At 37.9% G+C, this 18,460-nt stretch overlaps 4 protein-coding genes across 4 annotated transcripts; 2 read left to right on the top strand and 2 right to left on the bottom strand.

Moving 5' to 3' along the window:
- Window positions 1–740: 740 nt before the first annotated feature.
- Window positions 741–4,290, bottom strand: LOC121989177 (ACT domain-containing protein ACR9-like). The gene is made up of 6 exons (XM_042543058.1): window positions 4,024–4,290; window positions 3,340–3,555; window positions 3,152–3,257; window positions 2,230–2,572; window positions 1,434–1,718; window positions 741–1,265 (listed from the first exon to the last, which is right to left on the bottom strand). Exons 1-6 carry the CDS (start codon window positions 4,175–4,177, stop codon window positions 1,119–1,121), a joined length of 1,251 nt encoding a protein of 416 aa, XP_042398992.1. The 5' UTR covers window positions 4,178–4,290; the 3' UTR covers window positions 741–1,118.
- Window positions 4,291–4,961: 671 nt separating this feature from the next.
- LOC121989180 lies at window positions 4,962–7,562 on the top strand. The gene is made up of 3 exons (XM_042543062.1): window positions 4,962–5,168; window positions 5,267–5,312; window positions 7,328–7,562. Exons 1-3 carry the CDS (start codon window positions 5,048–5,050, stop codon window positions 7,329–7,331), a joined length of 171 nt encoding a protein of 56 aa, XP_042398996.1. The 5' UTR covers window positions 4,962–5,047; the 3' UTR covers window positions 7,332–7,562.
- Window positions 7,563–11,459: 3,897 nt separating this feature from the next.
- Window positions 11,460–12,942, top strand: LOC121989178 (dof zinc finger protein DOF3.1-like). The gene is made up of 2 exons (XM_042543059.1): window positions 11,460–11,664; window positions 11,938–12,942. The coding sequence occupies exons 1-2, from the start codon at window positions 11,608–11,610 to the stop codon at window positions 12,700–12,702; spliced, it is 822 nt and encodes a 273-aa protein (XP_042398993.1). The 5' UTR covers window positions 11,460–11,607; the 3' UTR covers window positions 12,703–12,942.
- An 806-nt stretch (window positions 12,943–13,748) lies between these two features.
- LOC121989179 (outer envelope pore protein 16, chloroplastic-like) lies at window positions 13,749–17,998 on the bottom strand. The gene is made up of 6 exons (XM_042543060.1): window positions 17,757–17,998; window positions 17,620–17,671; window positions 15,968–15,999; window positions 15,217–15,250; window positions 15,015–15,082; window positions 13,749–14,093 (listed from the first exon to the last, which is right to left on the bottom strand). Exons 1-6 carry the CDS (start codon window positions 17,868–17,870, stop codon window positions 13,953–13,955), a joined length of 441 nt encoding a protein of 146 aa, XP_042398994.1. The 5' UTR covers window positions 17,871–17,998; the 3' UTR covers window positions 13,749–13,952.
- Window positions 17,999–18,460: the final 462 nt, after the last annotated feature.

Raw genomic sequence — 18,460 nt, 5'->3', positions numbered from 1 at the left:
GCGTGTGACAGCCCCATGCTACGCAATTAAGTCACATGAGCAAAGACCAACCACCAGCTTGTGTCGAGCGAGATAGCCACTGCGAGAATCGACGCGATTAGGTCGCACAAACGATTCTTGTTGCATGATTAGGTTACAATTAGTGTCACGTGTTGCAAGACGAAGAAGATGGTCGAAGAAGAAGATTATGACTACCTCTTGTTCCGTGGATTCGTGCCTTGGTAGAAAGAACGCCGAAGAAGAAATCGCGTGCAAAGAGGAGCAACACCGGAGAAGCAATTGCGTGCAAAGAAGAGTCATACGTCGGTGTATGTCTCGGAGCCGTGAGAATAGGTTTAACGACAATTTAAGTTCCATGTCTCTCATTTTTTTTAATATAATTAAAAAAAATAGACCGTTCATTGGGCTAGGCCCTGAGGCGATTGCCTCTCTGGCCTCATGGAAGTTACGGCTCTGTGTGCATGAGGTAACATTTTAAACCAGACTCTCCAGATTCATAAAGGTTCTGTGCATGAGGTAATATTTTAAACCAACAATGTAACCCAAAATCGCATGAATTTCTAATGAATTCTTTTTTCATTGCATATATATTTTTTTATGTTTAATTGTGCTACAAAACCCAAGAGGGTTATCAATAACATGCATACTTCAAATCCTAAACATGCTTTTAATTAAGAATGCAGAAGTAGTTTTCTGAATTAATATAATTCTAGATTTCGACTCAAGTTCAGGTTTCTGGATTCCAAGGATTAAATGGACTGATAATTTCACTGGAAATCCAAAGTAAAATTATTCTCAGATGATACAAATTATGAAAAAGAGAGAAATAGAATACAGTAGCAGTTGAATCCAAAGCAGCTGAATTTGGCACAAATGTCAAAGCTGCCGTTCCAGTTCTTCACCAACACATGGGCCAACGAACACAAAGGTAGCACAACTTGCATTAAAATACTCTTAATCAGATGATGCCAACGTATCAAATTGTGGCAAAATAATGATTGTTTGCATGATACGTAACCTGTCCAGTTGTAACCTGGATGTTCACAACCACCATTTCTAAAGCAAATGCATTGGGACAAAGCATGCCCCAGAGAGAACCTTCTGAAACTTGTAGAAATTCAGAAACCCATGAGTATTTTCATAACCCTGTCCACAATCTGGCTTCTACTCCAGCGATTTGTCAGTGGGATTTCAAGGTTGTCGTTCAGAAGGAATTTGTACACCTCCCATTGCCTCTCAGAAGTTCTGTGTCTGCCTATTTCAGCCTGTTTATGGCAACATGGAAATCATTAGTTATCTTTCTAGGAAGATTGAGATGATTAACTATAATATCAGAGCAAAACGTTTGAAACTTTTAGGCCAAACTGAGACCAAGGCTAGTTTTAATTACTTTTTGGAAGTGTAAAAGGACGCAACAACTGCAATTAACTTACTGAGAAAATGCAGATTCCAAGCAGTTTTAGAGCGAGTGTAACATTGTAAAAAACTCGAGGCCTTCCTATGCCTGACACTTCCACTGGGTTGGCGACAAGGAGTTCGGTGTCTGGACCACGGTCGACAAGCATCAGTCTAAGGGGATAGAGCATCTCCAATTTCAACCTAGAAGAGATGGCATCCTGCTTCTCAGGGTCCATGATCTTCTTGCCATCTGTTTCCTGAACAAAAAGGTCCACCTCTCGAAAGGCTTTCATGTCCGAGAGGAATCGGCAATAAACTATCTATTCAGGAGACAGAAATGTATGGGAAAGTTAGACCCAGTGAGTCTGGGGATAGAATATCAGATGAATATACTTAATGCTCATCATTTTTTTCAAAAACTTTTTTGCTATGACACTGTTAGCTGAATGAAACCAAAGGCAATATGATAAGAGTACAAATCTAACACATGAGTAAACTCGATCCAAAGACATTCTATGGAACTTACCCCTAACTGCATATCACATGGTACCCAATTATCCAAATCCATACTTGCAATAGTCTAGACCGATACCAGCCTAGGATAATGTCTATAGGGCATAATCACAAGCTTAGCCACAGCTTCTAGCAAAAATTCTCATTCTTTTATCTCTGAAACCACCATGGAAAAAATGATTCAAGTAAACAACTAATTCTATAATAACATTTTTATCTCTTAGAGCTACTCACAGAACAACTATACAGTATTGCATAACACTACTTTCCTAGAATAATTTTACAGAAAGAAATATATCAGAAAAATAGGTCAATTACCTGAATATCACACTCCTTTAAGGTCCTCATGATGTCATAAAGGAGGCCCTTCTGATCTACACACTGAATTTTTACTAAGGTGTGGGAAGGGCTCAAGGAATTATCAATCGTAACATTGGCCTTCTTGAGTTTTTTCATATCTGGAATGAGCGATTCTGATGAAACTTCACCATCGCAAAGATTCAAGCTAAACAGTTTTTCAGCAACTTCTGGTGGCAGTGAAGAGAAACCTTGCTGAAAATCTTCAGCCAACTGAATCTCACATTTATTGACTGACTCTCCCAGAACTGAAGTTAGTCTTTCGATTGTCTCATCTCGTCTTTGTTGAGTATGTAGGAGTTCCCTGTAGAAACATAGCCATAAATATAAATATTCAAATCCAAGGTTAGGAGGAACACATGATAAACCTAACAACCATGGTAAGAAAATCAGCAATTTGCTATTGGAAATATTTCTTGGTCGTAGAGTTGATGGAATGTGCAAACAGCTATAGAATAACCAAAAACAGGACTAATTTACGTAATTGATTGATTATAGCAATTCCTCAAATGAAACTATTATTTACTAAGAGCTAATGGGAATAACTCAATAATCAGCTAACACAGTGTCACATGCTGCATGCAACCAAAGGCATCAAAAAAGGGAGAAAAGACCTGGTCAAACTACACGTTGGAAGATCAGCATTGTCTGAGTGCACTAGACAAAAAGCAATCAAACGAAAATAGTTACAGAAACAAGAACAACATCGTCCGCATTAGTTTAGGCATGTATTATAGAGACAAAAAAAAGACTTTTGGTGTAACAACACTTTAATTGAAAAAACTGAAACGGATGTGAGAACTAACTAAATTTTAAATAGATTAACAGCTAAGAACTGCAGGTACTGGCAATAAGAATACAAACCCAGTGGATGAATACTCACATGCCATCCGTAATAAAGAAGAAGTCGATGACTCTGCCATCTGGAGTGGTGGAAACCTTGACTCTGTGAATCAAAAGCTCAAGCTCACCAAGAACTTGAGTAACGTCTACAGAAGATCGAAGATCAATTAAAATGGCATCATCCAACCTGAACAATCTTAAGATGAAGTTAAAAATAGTACCAAGTACCATGCAATAATCCCTTCCGGTCAACAGAGAACAGCTTCAAAAGGTACATTTGAGCAGATGCTGATGTGTTTATTGAATCAAAGTAGAACGGGATAGGACATGATGGGCAGAGACCCATCAAACGAGCCTTCAAATTTTCCCACCGAATGTTGATGGAGGGCGAAACCGGCACCACCCAGAACACCACATAGCACCATTGCCCATCCGTCGAGACATCTTCAATCAATAACGCAAAAGCACATCAATGGATAAGCTAAAATATCAAAAAGGCAAACACCAACAAACAAAAAAGGAAGCTTTACAGATGAATATCCTATATCCTACTCGTTGGTTTCCAACTTGGATTTGAAGCGACAACGCGTAATTGTGGCATATAGAACATCAGAACCATAACAAATTAAAGATGCGAATTCGAAAATACACACACACACACAAAAGGGAAGTAGAACAAAGAGTTAAACGATTGAGAAAGTTAGAAGTAGAACAAACAGCAATAATGAGTTGAACTACGAAGGAAACCCGTAACCCTAAGAAGCAGATACTGTGGGAAATGGGAACCGCACGAGTCCTGTTAAAGCACACACTATTTAACAAAGAAGAGGAAGAAGATCGATCGAGCAGAATAAAACTGAAACAAAAAGAAATCGAAATGAAATCGAGGGGAGCCAAACAGCCTTTCTTCACCTCCTCGGGTGATGCAGAGACCGAACTCGAGGATAACTCGGCAGAGATCGCATCCGAGGCCGGTCTGGTCGGGGCAATTGACTGTGACTATGCTAGGCTCGCCGGTGCTATTCCCTACTTGAATCACCACCACGTCCTCGCTCGCCATCCCCATCACCGCCCCCGCTGCCTCCGCCGCCGCTGCGCCGCCGGCTCCCGGTCCTCCTTTCCAGTCTCAAGTACTCTCCCGCCGTGCCCTATATATCCGAGCCTGGACTACGTCATCACTGCTGGCTACTCGCCGCGTCACCACGCATATCCTCCACGTGGCAACCAGGGAGTCGTAGGAACATAGCACCGGGGTCTTCTGTCCGCGGCGGCAGGGGGTTCGTGGTCGTTCTACGCCGTCGATTCAAGGCGCCCAACAGAAAGTATGAACACCGTCCGATCGGAAGCCGGAACCATCAGATTGGACGGTCGATGTGAAGTGATGTGATGGCGATGGTCTGTCGAATAATGATACCCTATGCCGCCCCCGCTTTTGCTAGCAGAGCTCTATTGTCGTACGTGGGTTTCTTGTTGTGTAGCAATTTGTAGGGACGGATGTCTCTTCAGCTATTATAAAGATATGTCGGATCCTGCTTGGACACGTTATTGAATCCAATAAAATAATGGATCCAAAAATCCAAAGAACATGTGGATCCAAATTGATCGCTGGAATTATAAAGGGGATTGTTTCGATCATAAAGAAAAATAAATGCGACATAATTTTGGAAAATAATTAAGATAAAAAGATGAAATTTGGTAAATTCCAAAAACGAGAGGCGCTTTACGGTTAAGTTCCCGTTTAATAAGTGACTGTATAATTGGGCTCGGATCCGGATCCAATAAATTATTGGACTTATAAGGAACTTCGAGTCCATTACGGCCTATTAGCGACGACAGATCGAGCGGGAATCCTTATTTATCGGAATCGAGGAAGCAGAATCGCGAGGTCTGGCTTTGGAGAGCGAAACCCTAGAGAAGAGAAGAGGCGAGAGAAGCGATGAGGAAGTTTGATCCGTGGCCGGTGTTCTTCAGGAGGGAGTTCAACCGCAACTGGCCCTTTCTCGTTGGATTTGTCGTCACCGGAGCCATCGTCATCAAGTTCACCGCTGGCCTCACTGGTTCGTCCTCCCCTTCCTTCACGATTTCTTAGATTTTTTTGTGTTTGTTTGATCGTTAAATGGCTCCGTGAGTTCTGAATTCCGTGCCTAATTCTCAGAGGAGGACGCCAAGAACTCTCCATTCGTGCAGGAGCACAACCAGAAGTGAGTAGATCTTCTTCATCCCCGACTTATAAATAATTTCTGATTCGTGCTGTGTTCTCATGATTATCTCTGTTCTCTCATTTTTCTTCTTAATAATTAATTTTAATTGTTTGGTAGTCTTATGGCGTGCCTTATATCCCGATCTTTCCCTTTTGAATGAACGATCGTTTATTATATGCGTTTATCAGCTTATTTGGTAGCAACATTTTAATTCTGAAATTATATGTTAACCATACTATTATTGATCAATAATTTGTATTGTTGGAAGGATCAAGTAGAGATTCATTTACCTTGATGTTGTACGCATTATTAGCACTTATTTGTCCTCAACTGTTACCTTGAACTCCTAAAAAAGTTAAAGTAACAAAATACAAGTCATTCCTAACATCAAGTTATGATTCTAGGTCATTTGTCTGCATAAAAAATTTTGACTAGTAAGGAAGGTTGATCAATTTTGCCCTAAATGAATAAAGGCCACCTAAACTAGGAATTAGATAAAAGTTGGTAGCAACCCAATTACGTAAGACACAAATATATAGCTCAGATCTAAATAATTCCTAAGAAAGATAGGAAATAGGTAAAACTCACCTATAACTGTGAAGAAAGTCTCACAATGTCAGTGCTTGCTCCTATGCAATGGCCTTTACAAGAAGGACCAGGAGAAAGTGGTCTTGGGGAGAAGGGGATGTTGCCCTGGATGGAGATGGAGGAGGGATTGAGGGAGAAAGGGGCTCATTTACTTTTGGTTGGTGAAGATTGGGGCACATAACTGAACCTCCTCCAATGAACTGAATCAATTTATTTTGGTTCAATTTTTTTTTTTTTTTTTACTTAAGGTCAATCGATCAATTGGAGTTGAATTGGACCTAATTTTGTCCAATGAAATCTCTTTCAACACTCCATCTATAGAGACCAAATTTTGTAAATTTAATTTTTGGCCAATTTTAAGTAACCTCCAAGTCAAACAAAATTAATGATAGTTTAGGTCAAGTATTAGGTATGCTTCATAATGCACTGTTGATATTTTTGTTCTTATTTTGCTAATTTAGGTCTTGAATGCTGGATTGATCATCTAAAGAACATTTTTTTCCTTATATTCATTATACTTGTTATTGTTCTATCTCCTCGTTTAGCTTCTAACTTTATTGTGTTTTTCTGGTTGTATCTGTCGCTCTTGTTATCACTGTAGTTGATTTTCGGAAGATCTGTCAACTAAAATTATATTCTATGAGTATTCCTGATGATAGAGGACTGTGCAAAATAGTTCCGTGAAGTCATTGTTTCGTGCATTTTTCTTATAATTGTTAGAAATGATATGGTGTTGATATCATCGCTGAGGATATCTCTTGCGATACTGTTTTTTGTTTAAATTGCTTATCGTTTCGTATGACAACACAATTTGTTAGTTGTGGCTATGTAATCTTATAGAAAAGAAATGCAAGTTTCTCTACCACATTTGATGTCTATTTCAGCTAAGAAGTTTTGGTCATAAAACCTCACGGTAAAAGTTTACCTGGAGCTCTTTTTTAGCTGAAATAGATTGATACCTCATATCATCCAGCCTTATCTTAGTCGATGGGATCTCACTGTATCTGCCGTCAAATATTAACTCCTTCGACTGTTTGGTCTTCATGCTTTTTTGATTAATTTCCTTTTTAGGGAAATTTGTTTCCTTGATTTGTATACTTGTGTGAAAGTTTGCTTAATTTCAAAAGTACACATTCATTGGCAATCTTTAACCTCGACAACTTCTAAAGCAGGTATCATCTAGATTAGCCTACATCTTTGAATTGGATTTTTATGTTGTAATACTTGTTCATGGACTGATGACTGAAGCCTAGCTCTGTCACTTGATTTCAGTGCATTTCTAAATACGGTTTAGTTAGTGATTCTCGAACATTATGCTATATGAAGGCCACAAACTTGAGTATCTGATTTGATTTTCCACTACCCACACGTTTACTTTATCTCAATGTGGGCTGCTAAGAATTTGCCAACCATTTTGTGTTTTTCAGGTGAAAATTATCACATTCGGTACATGGGGCTTGGTTGCTGCGTCCAGCGATGCAATCAGTTGGTCTTCTTGTCTTTGATGTTCATTTCTTGAAGCTTGTTTAGGTCCTTTTTGATGAGCCCTACTTTCCAATGTCAGATGAACATTCTCTGAACGAAAAATAAGGCTTGCCTTGCTGTTGAGCCAGTTGTATCTGCTTTATTAAGCACAAGAATATATATATTTTTTTCCCCTCACCCATTTCTTTGTTTATGGAACAATTGACAAACGATGGAGTTGCTGAAATATTCTATTACCAAGCTTACCCATTCTTATTTATTGTATTTTCATCGCTCCTCTGCAGCGTCGTTGTTATTGGTCACTGATGCAACTGAGGCAATCTCAGGCGGCGTCGTCTTTAATGTTAATCATGTGTTTTGATTGTTTATGAACGAATGGTTGGATGTGCTGCAGGTGGACGCACGTAAGAGGGAGCCGTGGAGCGGTGGAGTGGGGCCAGAAGGTGGGTAACGAATTCGTCGTCAGTACGTAAATTAATTGTCAATTAGAAGGGGGATTAATTGCCTTGTTTATTTAATTATATTGCATGGTAATATTGGATCTCTCTCTCCACTCTCTTTGGACATGCCTCACTTACTTAAGGACATCTTCAATTATTAGAGTTTTACAATTTTTTTTTTTTTTTTTTTTTTTTTATGATTCCAATATACTAAGAGTGAGTAGTCAACCCGTCAAACTTATTTATATCGATCCGAATTAAATCGAAAAAAAAATTTATTGGATATAGGATCAAATGTAGGTTTTTAATATTATATTATCTGATCTAATAGGGTCGGATAGTTTTTTATCCAAATAATCGAATCAACCCAATCCATAATCACCCTATTTGTAGCAACTACTATCGATAAATTGATACACGTTGTAGTAGCTACTGTGGATAAGCTACTACATATTGTAATAGCTACTGTCAATAAATTGTTATAAGTTGTACCAACTACTGGTTATAAAATATTTAATTTTTTATTATTTTATATTTCATTGGATATAGGGCCGGATACTCAAATAACTGACAACTCGTCGGATATCTGATACATAATAATCACCGGATGTAAGCCGGATGTAGGTCCTGATATTATATTATCTGATCTAATAGGGCCGGATAATTTTTTATCTTAATAATCGAATCAACCCGATCCACGATCACCCCTACAATATATCACATCATGTCATATCAACATTCTAAAAACTTATTGAAACAGAGAACAGATCCTTTGGTCCGTAAATTGCGGACCAGGGGATGATCCATTACACGAGGACCCTTGATTTAGATGGACCTCATCTTTAAATAGGTGGAGTCCATCCAAATCAAGGGTTCACATCAGTGGACCATCCCTGGTCCATAATTTGCGGACCAGAGAATTTCTATTGATTGAAACAACTCTAATAATTAGAGTTTTAAATAATTTTTAAGTGGTCTAATTAATAACATGTAATATGTAATATGCATGACTTACCTCAATTTCAAAGGAAAAAAAAAACAGTTTTGACATTCATAATAGTTATTTTTTAAATTTTTTTTATTTTATAAATCTCTTTAAAAAATTTTATATTGAAGATGTCCTTAATATTAAAGTTTTTTTTTTTTTTATATTGATTCGGGACTGATTGATGGGACTTTGAGATGAACATATTCATCTGTTGTCATTATATTTCATTTGGCTGGATTTCATCATTGTCTCCATCAAGCTGTATATTTTAATTCTTTTGATTATCACTTGAAGGTGGGCTTAATGTTTTGTTTGCAGAAAGGATTGAGGAAAGCCTAAAATCCACCCCATCAAAAACTATCAATTAGTATCATTTGCAGCAGCTTGCGGTCGAGGAGATGATCGTTTTGCCTTTTGTAGATGTATTATTTTTAAAGAACATAAATCCACACAATATATTCTGGTCAGTTCATTAAGCAATCCAATCAATTCTCTTAACTCATCTTGCCAACCTTTCAATCGGCTCGTCTAACTCGTACGTAGCTTAATTATCTTCCTTATCACTATCGTCGTGTTAATCAGCAACATTAGTAGCATGCTGAATCCAATACATCATTCGGCCGATTTGTTTGATATACACATGCGTTCATTTATTTTATTTGTTTTTATTTTGATTCATAATGACGAGGAAGATCTCTGGATCACTTATTATGATTCAGGAGATGTGTCACTCATATTTGTGGTCGGATCGTGGTCATGATCTTGTCGTAAATGGTTGCGATCCCTTCTTGGATTTACCATCCCCATCATCTTATAATTTTTATTCGGAGCGGGCGATCGGAGGACACCATCGCTCGGCACCCAGTAACCTAGCCATTTATCCACCACCGGAGGCCTCCGGGCGGCCTCCGGGCGGCCTCCGGCCGCTCGCTCCGAATAAAAACTATAACCTAGTGGGGACGGTGAGCCCACCAAGAAGGGATTGCAATCATTTGCAGTCGGACCGTGATCACGATTCGACTATAAATACGAATGACACATCCTTTAGATCATAAAAAAGTGGTGCTGTGCTCTAATTCTTGATGGTTAACTATCATAATTGTTTATATTGTGTTTTAGGATTATTCTACTTAGTTTGATTTTCTTAGTAATTTATTTAAATTATCATAATCGAGGAAACTAAAAAAAAATACTATTAAGTAAAATAAAGATTTAAAACATGAAAAACAATATCTTTGTTCATCATTTTTTTTTAAAAAAAAAATAGGTCTATTTAGTTTTTATTAAATGGAAACCAAGATTTTGTTTTTCTAAAAAATATACAATGTATTTTGTTTATGACACTATATCATTTTACCTTTCAATTTGATATAGTTTGCAAACTATGTCTTGATTCCGTTGGGTGTTAAAAAAAATTAGAAATAATCTCATATCTCCAATTATTTTTTTTAAAATATACTTAAAGTATTGATAAATCTAAATCAATTTTTTTTTCTATTTGTCGTGCATAAAAATTAAAATGGTTTACTATAATTAACCAATTTTTTTACTTAAATTTTTTTTTTTGACTAAGTGTTATTATACTTAAATTAAGAATATTTTAATTATAATACTTTTAAGATTCTTGTATAATAAAATGGACGTAGTGCATACACATCACCTCACCTTTCCCATGCAAGGCTACCCCACTCACGCACTAACCAACCCTTGGGCGACAAGCTTAATGGCGAAGTCTTCCTTTTCTCTCCCCTTCTTCCTCATCACATAATTCAATAACTTTGGCCCCCCACGAACGGATATAAAGGTAACTGTGCTAGACGAAATCCCTAGTAAATTATATCCCTTACATGGTTCTAAAAGATTGAATATGTAACTAGGGTTGTCAGACGAGTCAATTCATGGCGAGGTGGGTTGATCCGTGGCGGACTAATCATTTGGCGGGGTGGGACGGGCCAACCCGCTAACTTGGCTGGTTGGGAAATTTCCAACCCAACCCATTCTAAGGCGGGTTGCGGGTTTGGCGGGCCAACCCGCGGGTCTATCAAAAATTTTTAAAAAAATTAAAAAATATTTCATATCTTCAACATTTTACTTCGGAAAAGTTTTCTAATACATAAACATGTATTTTAAATATAAATTAACACAAACGAGTACTTATGTTGGATGAAAAGTACTATTTTTATTTCAAAATTATAACAAAGAAATATAATAAATTGACATAAAACTTAGCTTACATGTGTTTTTCAACCCGCGGGCCGACCCGGGCCTAGGCGGGTCGGCTCACGACGGACTTGGGTTGATAAAATTTCAACCTAACCCGTTTAAATTGTTTGGCGGGGCGGACCAACCTGACGGATCCAACCCAAATTGACGGCTCTATATGTAACCCCATTGATCTTATACGGTGGATCTCATGATATATTTTTTATATAAAAAACAATTAATTATGTCAGATAATATCGAATCTAATTTAAAATGACTAACCACTAGATCATTCCGAGAGAACGCGATATATCCCTTACAGATTGCATGCAAGAGGTGTCATCACGATGCAATAACTTTGAAAAAAAAAGAAAGAAATCCCCATGCACATCACCACGTTTCTTTCTCGTTCCACTTTCTATAATTATTCCTTCTCATCCATGCACCACATGCTCTCTCTTCTCCCCCCTCTCCAAACCCTAATGGCATCTGATTCTCCACTATGAAAGTATGAATCTCGTCAATCTCTTTCCAAAAGAGAAGCCATTAAGCTCTGAATCAAAAGCACGCACAAAGCTAGCTCAAAAGCACCATGAGTTTTCCATCTCTTCCTCTTTTTCTGCACCCATCAACAAATTGGACGAACAAGGTGATCTCTTTTCCTTCCCCTTCTCTTTTTTCTTTTCCTTTTTTTTTCCCTCTCTCTCTCTTTCTTTTCTTCCTTATTAGCTTGTAGTTCACAACCAGAATGAAATTAGAGATCCACTAGCTAGTATCATAATTCTTAGTATTCTTTCTTTTCCAAAGAATAATTAGATAACTTTTATCATAGAACATATACTGTTGATCACTAACCCTAATCTCTCTCTTTCTAACTTTTCTTGAGTTAATATAACTCACCTTTCATCTGTCTTCGACATAGCAACGAGCTCATCCTCAGCTGAGCAACAGCTTTGTCGCCGTTGATGATGGCCAATATGAAGCTGGAGCTCCGGTCAGGCCTTCAGAATCTTCGGCGGTGGCAAAGATGGCTTCCAGGCCGTCGCCTGATCAGCATGCAGTGATCGAGTGCCCCCGGTGCAACTCCACCAACACCAAGTTCTGCTACTACAACAACTACTCCCGTTCCCAGCCGCGCCACTTCTGTAAGACGTGCCGCCGCTACTGGACGCATGGCGGTGCCCTGCGGAACGTCCCAGTCGGCGGTGGCAGCCGCCGGAGCAACAAACAAACAGCCAAGCACTCCAAGCCCCAAACTGCGACTGCCAACTACACAAGCCCGTCTCTCAGCGTTGCATCTATGAGGCCACCACCACTACTAATTAACAACAACAACAACAATAACGACAACCATAACCACCCCGTGATACATAATTTTGGGGTAGGGCAGCAGCTCCCTCCAGTAGGGATGGCGGCGGCGCCTCAACCGTGCCCAAACCCATTCACATCATTTGGAGAAGAGAATAATGTTGGAGTTACAGTGAAGATGGAGAATATTGGATATGATCATCCTAGGGTTCAGTTTTCATATGATCCATCGAATATTAATAACTACAACGATATGTTTACTTGTGGAGACAGTGGAAGCATGAGCAGTTGCATTGCATGGCCATCAGCTACTACTGGTTTCAGCTATGGATCATCGTCACCTCATCACCTTACTTTCATGAATTCAGATCTGCCCTAAATATCTTGTTATTGAGAAACCAGGTAGGTGTTCCTAATCATCATATATATATATATATATATATATATATATAAAATATTTTCATTACGAAGTTGGGTAATTAATTATATATATTAATTATGGTTTCACTGTTATGCATTAATAATTTGGAATTTGTATGTGACTAGCTATGGCCTTCTCATGTATGATCCGCAACTATTATCTTATTAATAATGCTAATTAAGGTTAGTGTTTGCTTAATTGCGATGTTTGACATATATGATAATAATGTTTTTTTAAAATTTTAATTATGCAAAAATTTATGCATCTTTTGTAGATTGTTTGCTAGCAAATGACTCCCAGAGCATAGCCGAGTTGGTCATCATGTGGTATATTTGTAGAATTTAGCAAGTGTTGATTTCCAATGAAATCAAAGTAAATACCCTCCCAGGTGATGACCTTCTCGGTTTCCTGATTTACCTTTCTCTAATGACTGTGGGACCAGTGGTGTAGCTAGGGTGTCCAAAGTCAGCGTATAACCTTTTACAGAATTATTTACTAGCAAATGAATATATATTTCATGCACTCTTTCATCGTTTGTGATATGCCGGAATGTCCAAGCTAACTAGTTATGTAGATCTTGATGTTGCCCTATTTATGGTTGTAGTTGTAGAGCCAAACATGTTTTTATGATCATCTTGTACAATTTTTTTAATCAAATATACAAGTGATATGGAATAATGGATTGACTTATTAACAAATTAACTAATTTTGTGCTGTATACTTTAAATTTTTTAAAAAGGTTAATTAATTTTAGATCATGTTAAATTATTTTAGGAATATATAATAAATGTTAATTACATTATTTTATATATTATACATAGACATTGATGATATGATGACTCGTATTATTAATATGACAAAACTCAAATAGTCACCCTAATTTGTAGTTAGTATTTATGCTGCCGCTATGGTTGTGACAATTGCCTATCAGGAAGAGGTTGAGCTGATGATATGGCATATACTCCCATAAGAGAAAACATTTAGTACCTGTGAAAGCCATTTCGTCGTATGAACTGACTCAGTCTTTCCATTTTATTGGATATAAGAACTTGCAGTAAACATACAATTGCCAAATTTGTAGAAGCAAGCTAATTAAGCTTCCATTTGATTCAGCTCCCTAATCTTTCTGAGTTTGAATGCAACAAGAAGCTGAAAACATTTCGACCTATAGCTTATTGTGGTAACCTAGCTACTCGAGATGATCTTGATCAAGTGAGGTAATTGATAAACTCGGCAGCGGTAGCTACTGCACCGGCCGTGATAGCATCTTTGAAAACCTTTTCTTTGTTGTTGTTGCTGGTCACAGAAATGAGCAATCCAGTTACGGCTCCGCCCAGCATTGCATTCTTCTGCAAAATATTGAATAAGCATCAACTTCCTTTTCACTTCACTTTTGACAAGGAGATTATACCTCTTAAGTAGAGGTGTTTGTGACACCTCAATTTGGTCTCGAATGGTAGGTCAATTGCAGGTTAAATAAAAACTTTGTAAGCTTAAATTCACGAATTATAATTAATCTAGTGATTGAACTAGACAAGTTAATTAATGGGTTAGTTATGTCATCTAAACAAATCCCTAACAATAGTGTAAACTGCCTCTAGGTATGAACTGATTTATACTCATGTGGCAAAAAAGGTGATTCGCTCGCCCCTAATGCCCCCACCAATCCGTCCCTAGACCAACACGGAGGAGGTAAATCACAAGTGGCTAGTAGCCATTAATGCAAGTGGTCAGGGCATGGAGGAAGACATGCTCGGACGCGTCGAGTTTCGACCGCAAGACCTCATGTGGCAATACCCCATGTTTCAATTACCGCACCGCCCCGAGGGGAGGAACTGATTTGCACTCGTGATCATTGAATCATGTGCAACTGGCAGGATTAAAATTGAAAATTTTTAAGATATCACGGCAAAAAGACTTCCAACAATCTTGAAGGCTTGGATTGCTGTGCTTTGCTAATTAATATATAGGTAATATAGAAGCATTTTAGATTTTGGTTCACAATAAGTTGAATGCTCAATTAATAGATTAGCAAACAAAACATTATCCTGAAACGACTTGTCCAGGAACCATAATAATAAAGGTGGCAAATTTAAAGGATAGCCCATTCTAACAAATAGTTAGAGACAGATTGGCGTACAGTCATATGTAACTTGGACAGCTTAAGAGAGTGCAAATAACTATTATCAAATCATTATGAAAATCCATATAAACAAAACAATCAACTAAAGAAAGGCTAAAATCCAGCATCAAGGAGTCAGAAAGATTACCCAATCCTTTGTGCCTCGGACCCTTTCCATGCCATATTCAACTCCGACATATACTCCAGAAACAGTTCCTAAAACAACGTGTTGCCCAAACATGTAACAAAGTTAACCACCTTTCAAAAACCAGAGTTGTAGTAGAATTGGCATCTTAGAAAAACAGCACGGGTATTCAACGAATGAATATCTATGATGAAATGCAGATTACCCCAGTATGCTCCTTCTTTACACATCCTCTTTAGCTGCAATGGAATCACAAGGTCAGTAAAACGATAAAATAGCTTCTAGTACTCTGCTATTGGGTAAAGGAGACACCCATTTGCATATCAGGAAAAAGAGGATAGGAAAAGAAGGCAAGTATAGAGAGAACTTGCATGTTTGATATGTGAAAACCTATTAATCAAAGTTCTCTTATAGGTATCGTAAACAATGTATCATAATGAGCATTAAACTTCAGTTGCCGCTAACTATGTCAAGGTTTTTTTCTCAAACCAAGGCGATCATTAGCAAAATAAACAAAGAAAACATGTATGCAATAATTAAATTCTAAATGCAGCACATGCTTTTCTAAACCAAGTCAAAGATTTAATTGGAGATTTAGTGTTAATGACACAAATATAGAAAAAAAGGAAAGCCAAATCTAATTGAGCAGGTTAACAATAACTATTATTTAGTAGGAAAAAGAACCTACTGGAAATAGCAGAGCACCAAACTACTATCTTTAATTACAATAATGCAGTAGCTTTACCTGGAAAAAAATGTACTCATGTATTCTCCAAAATTTTATTTTAGAAAGAAAAGAAAAGGTGTCTCAGAAACTAATTTCAGCCGAACATTATTTCTATTTTGATGATAACTTCTGAGAGCATGCAATGGAAAAGAAAAGATTAGTCGGCAAATAAAGCATGCATCAAATGCTGATGAATTTTAGTATAAACAGAATATCATTTAGTACTTACAGCATCCTCAAAGTTGCCTTTGTTAATGCTCCCTGCAAAAGTTGTAATTGCATGTCACATTTATTTAAATGATTAAATTGCACGCTCAAATGTAAGATATCTCTTAGTTACATTCAAGGGAGGGCACAAGGTCTAAATGGAGTATTAATAAATCACTGTAGAATCTCTGTAAGAGAAAAACAAAATGTGTAGGTAGTAAAAGGGGGCTTTCAAGTTAAAATATCTAATTCTCAATGACCCCATGACATGAATATCCAAAGGTTGAAAAGCTAACTAAGAACAAGTTAATGACAATAGTACAAATACACAAATTAGTATGGAATTTTTCCATTACATAATATTGCAATTTTCACAATGCCTCTGCCAAAGACCCAACTTTCAATAAAGCATAGAAACAAATCAAAGAATAACCCAAAAACGGAGAACACAATGTTGATTCAGCACCTTAAGGTAGATCCGCTATCTTAGCGGCCCCCCTAGTGCCGGCCCCACGAATATGGAGGGAGGTTCATGCAGGTACACAGGCCATAGGCGCATGACGGGGTAAACCTCAGGTCGTCAGTTCCTGAGAATCGACCCCTGGCCATTACCCCAGAGATACCATGCGCCCACCGTCTGTGCTACGCCCTGGGGGCTGATTCAGCACCTTAAGAGAATGCCTATCCTTGTAGAAGATGCAGAACATCTTCACTATCGCTCTAAATAATTATTGCATAGACAGTAGTCCACACAAAAAAGCAAAGCCACGCCTTAAAAACAACTGCTTAGTTCACTAATCTTTTTGTGTATCAGTGAGGAGTTCGAATGAGATATTTTTGACATCTCATGAGTCTTCTCCAACTTCCTAGCCATATAGGGCTAAAGCCATCTAATTGAGTTAATTCATGAAGGCAAGGGTTGGAACGGCTCCAATTTGAGTGGCACTCAACATATACTACCACCCTCTTCTGTCAAATGTTTAGCACTTTAACACCCATGGTTTCATGTTCTCTAGAAAATTGCATTGTATAGCATGGCAACAAGAGGATTATCAAACTTATGTCACTAAATAATCCAAGGTATAAACTATGATGTTCAAGTTCAAATAACGGAGGAAACAATCAAAGACAACACAAATGCTAAACACAATGGGTTCGTCAGCTCTATTATTTTGGCAAGATTAGTGAATTTCAAGCTTGAAGGTAGGAGCAGTGGAGAATCATGGGCATTGTACAAGACTAATTTTCTTCAGATTTAGAACTAAATTCTCCAAGGCTTCCAATAATTGACTCTACCTCTCACATACTAACCTATGCAATTTGCATGATGAGTGTCTAATAAACAACAAAGGGAATCCTATCCCAGATGAACAGGTAAACAACAGTTTTCAATGGGATCACAATCAAGGCATCACCAATACCAGAGTTCTTTAAGATAACCGGTATCTCACACTATTAACTATCCTCCCATTTCGTAATTAACACGACAGATCACAGAAAATGGAAGTAAAATAATGGAATTTTCATTCTGGTATCAGATTGCTGAAGTGGATTACACACTGCAACTCCATGCAAACTAAAGCAATCACATATGTTCAAAATGCAACAACAATTCGCACGCGACACATCAATTATAACCCAACTCGAGGGTTAAGAGAAGAGCAACGAAACGACCTTTCTGCAAAAAGTGGAAGGTTTCCTCCGCGGCAACCCTGGAGGCGGCAACCTGGGCATAACAAACAGATCAGAAACGGATCCCGAAGAACGAAACCAAAAATGGAGAGGAAGGACAGCACGTATCCGATACTCACCGCTCCGATCTTGAGGAAACCGTCGACGGTGCGGTTGAGGAAGGGGTTCCCCATGTCGACGGCGACATCAATCCTTGGGCAGTTACTTGAGCTGGAGAACGCAGTCCACGGCATTGTCTTTTTCAGATCTGATCGGCGGTCGGCGATGGAATATGTAGGGTGGAGTGTTCACGAGGAAGGTGACACGGGAAAGCAAATGAAAGGGAGAAGAGAACAGCTTTAACGCCTGAAGAAGTGGAAGAGATGGCGGAATGACTAAAACGTCCTCCGTGCAAGATTTAGTGCTTTGCGTTCTAATGCCGTTTAAGCTCACAAATAATTTTAATAATTATTTTCAGATAAAATTATTATTATTATTATTATTTTAAATTACGATTACTTTAAGCTCATTGTGAACAAATAATTTAGAAATTCCTCAAAATTACGTTAAACTTGGCTGTCTTATATCTTGTATATTTGTATATATAGATATATATACACACATGTTAGACGACTTATCTTGCATAATCATGGGGGGCATCTCACATGGATCATCTGACACAGCTAAAGTTGAATTTTTTATTTCTTTCTTTATCTGCATGTAATCTTTTTTCTCTCCGGCATGTATGCATGTCTCTCTTTTGCATTCAAGTTGGTGTTGGTCTTTAAAGACCCGCACCAAGGTGAAATTGCTCTTTAAAGACCAACTCCAATGTGCTAATCTT

This window comes from Zingiber officinale, chromosome 6B, assembly GCF_018446385.1.
Source record: "Zingiber officinale cultivar Zhangliang chromosome 6B, Zo_v1.1, whole genome shotgun sequence".
In the NCBI taxonomy this organism is placed as follows: Eukaryota; Viridiplantae; Streptophyta; class Magnoliopsida; order Zingiberales; family Zingiberaceae; genus Zingiber; species Zingiber officinale.
The sequence above is the reverse complement of the archived record's forward strand: the minus strand, read 5'-3'. Positions and strand labels throughout refer to the sequence as shown.

Coding starts and splice junctions, on each gene's coding strand:
- LOC121989177 (XM_042543058.1), bottom strand. CDS start 4,177: ATGGGGATGGCGAGCGAGGACGTGGTGGTGATTCAAGTAGGGAATAGC. Junction 3,258..3,339: donor CCGGAAGGGATTATTGCATG/GTACTTGGTACT, acceptor GATCTTCTGTAG/ACGTTACTCAAGTTCTTGGT. Junction 1,266..1,433: donor TTGGAATCTGCATTTTCTCA/GTAAGTTAATTG, acceptor TGCCATAAACAG/GCTGAAATAGGCAGACACAG.
- LOC121989180 (XM_042543062.1), top strand. CDS start 5,048: ATGAGGAAGTTTGATCCGTGGCCGGTGTTCTTCAGGAGGGAGTTCAAC. Junction 5,169..5,266: donor GTTCACCGCTGGCCTCACTG/GTTCGTCCTCCC, acceptor CCTAATTCTCAG/AGGAGGACGCCAAGAACTCT.
- LOC121989178 (XM_042543059.1), top strand. CDS start 11,608: ATGAGTTTTCCATCTCTTCCTCTTTTTCTGCACCCATCAACAAATTGG. Junction 11,665..11,937: donor CAACAAATTGGACGAACAAG/GTGATCTCTTTT, acceptor TCTTCGACATAG/CAACGAGCTCATCCTCAGCT.
- LOC121989179 (XM_042543060.1), bottom strand. CDS start 17,870: ATGCCGTGGACTGCGTTCTCCAGCTCAAGTAACTGCCCAAGGATTGAT. Junction 17,672..17,756: donor GTTTCCTCAAGATCGGAGCG/GTGAGTATCGGA, acceptor TGTTATGCCCAG/GTTGCCGCCTCCAGGGTTGC. Junction 16,000..17,619: donor CTTCCACTTTTTGCAGAAAG/GTCGTTTCGTTG, acceptor CAACTTTTGCAG/GGAGCATTAACAAAGGCAAC.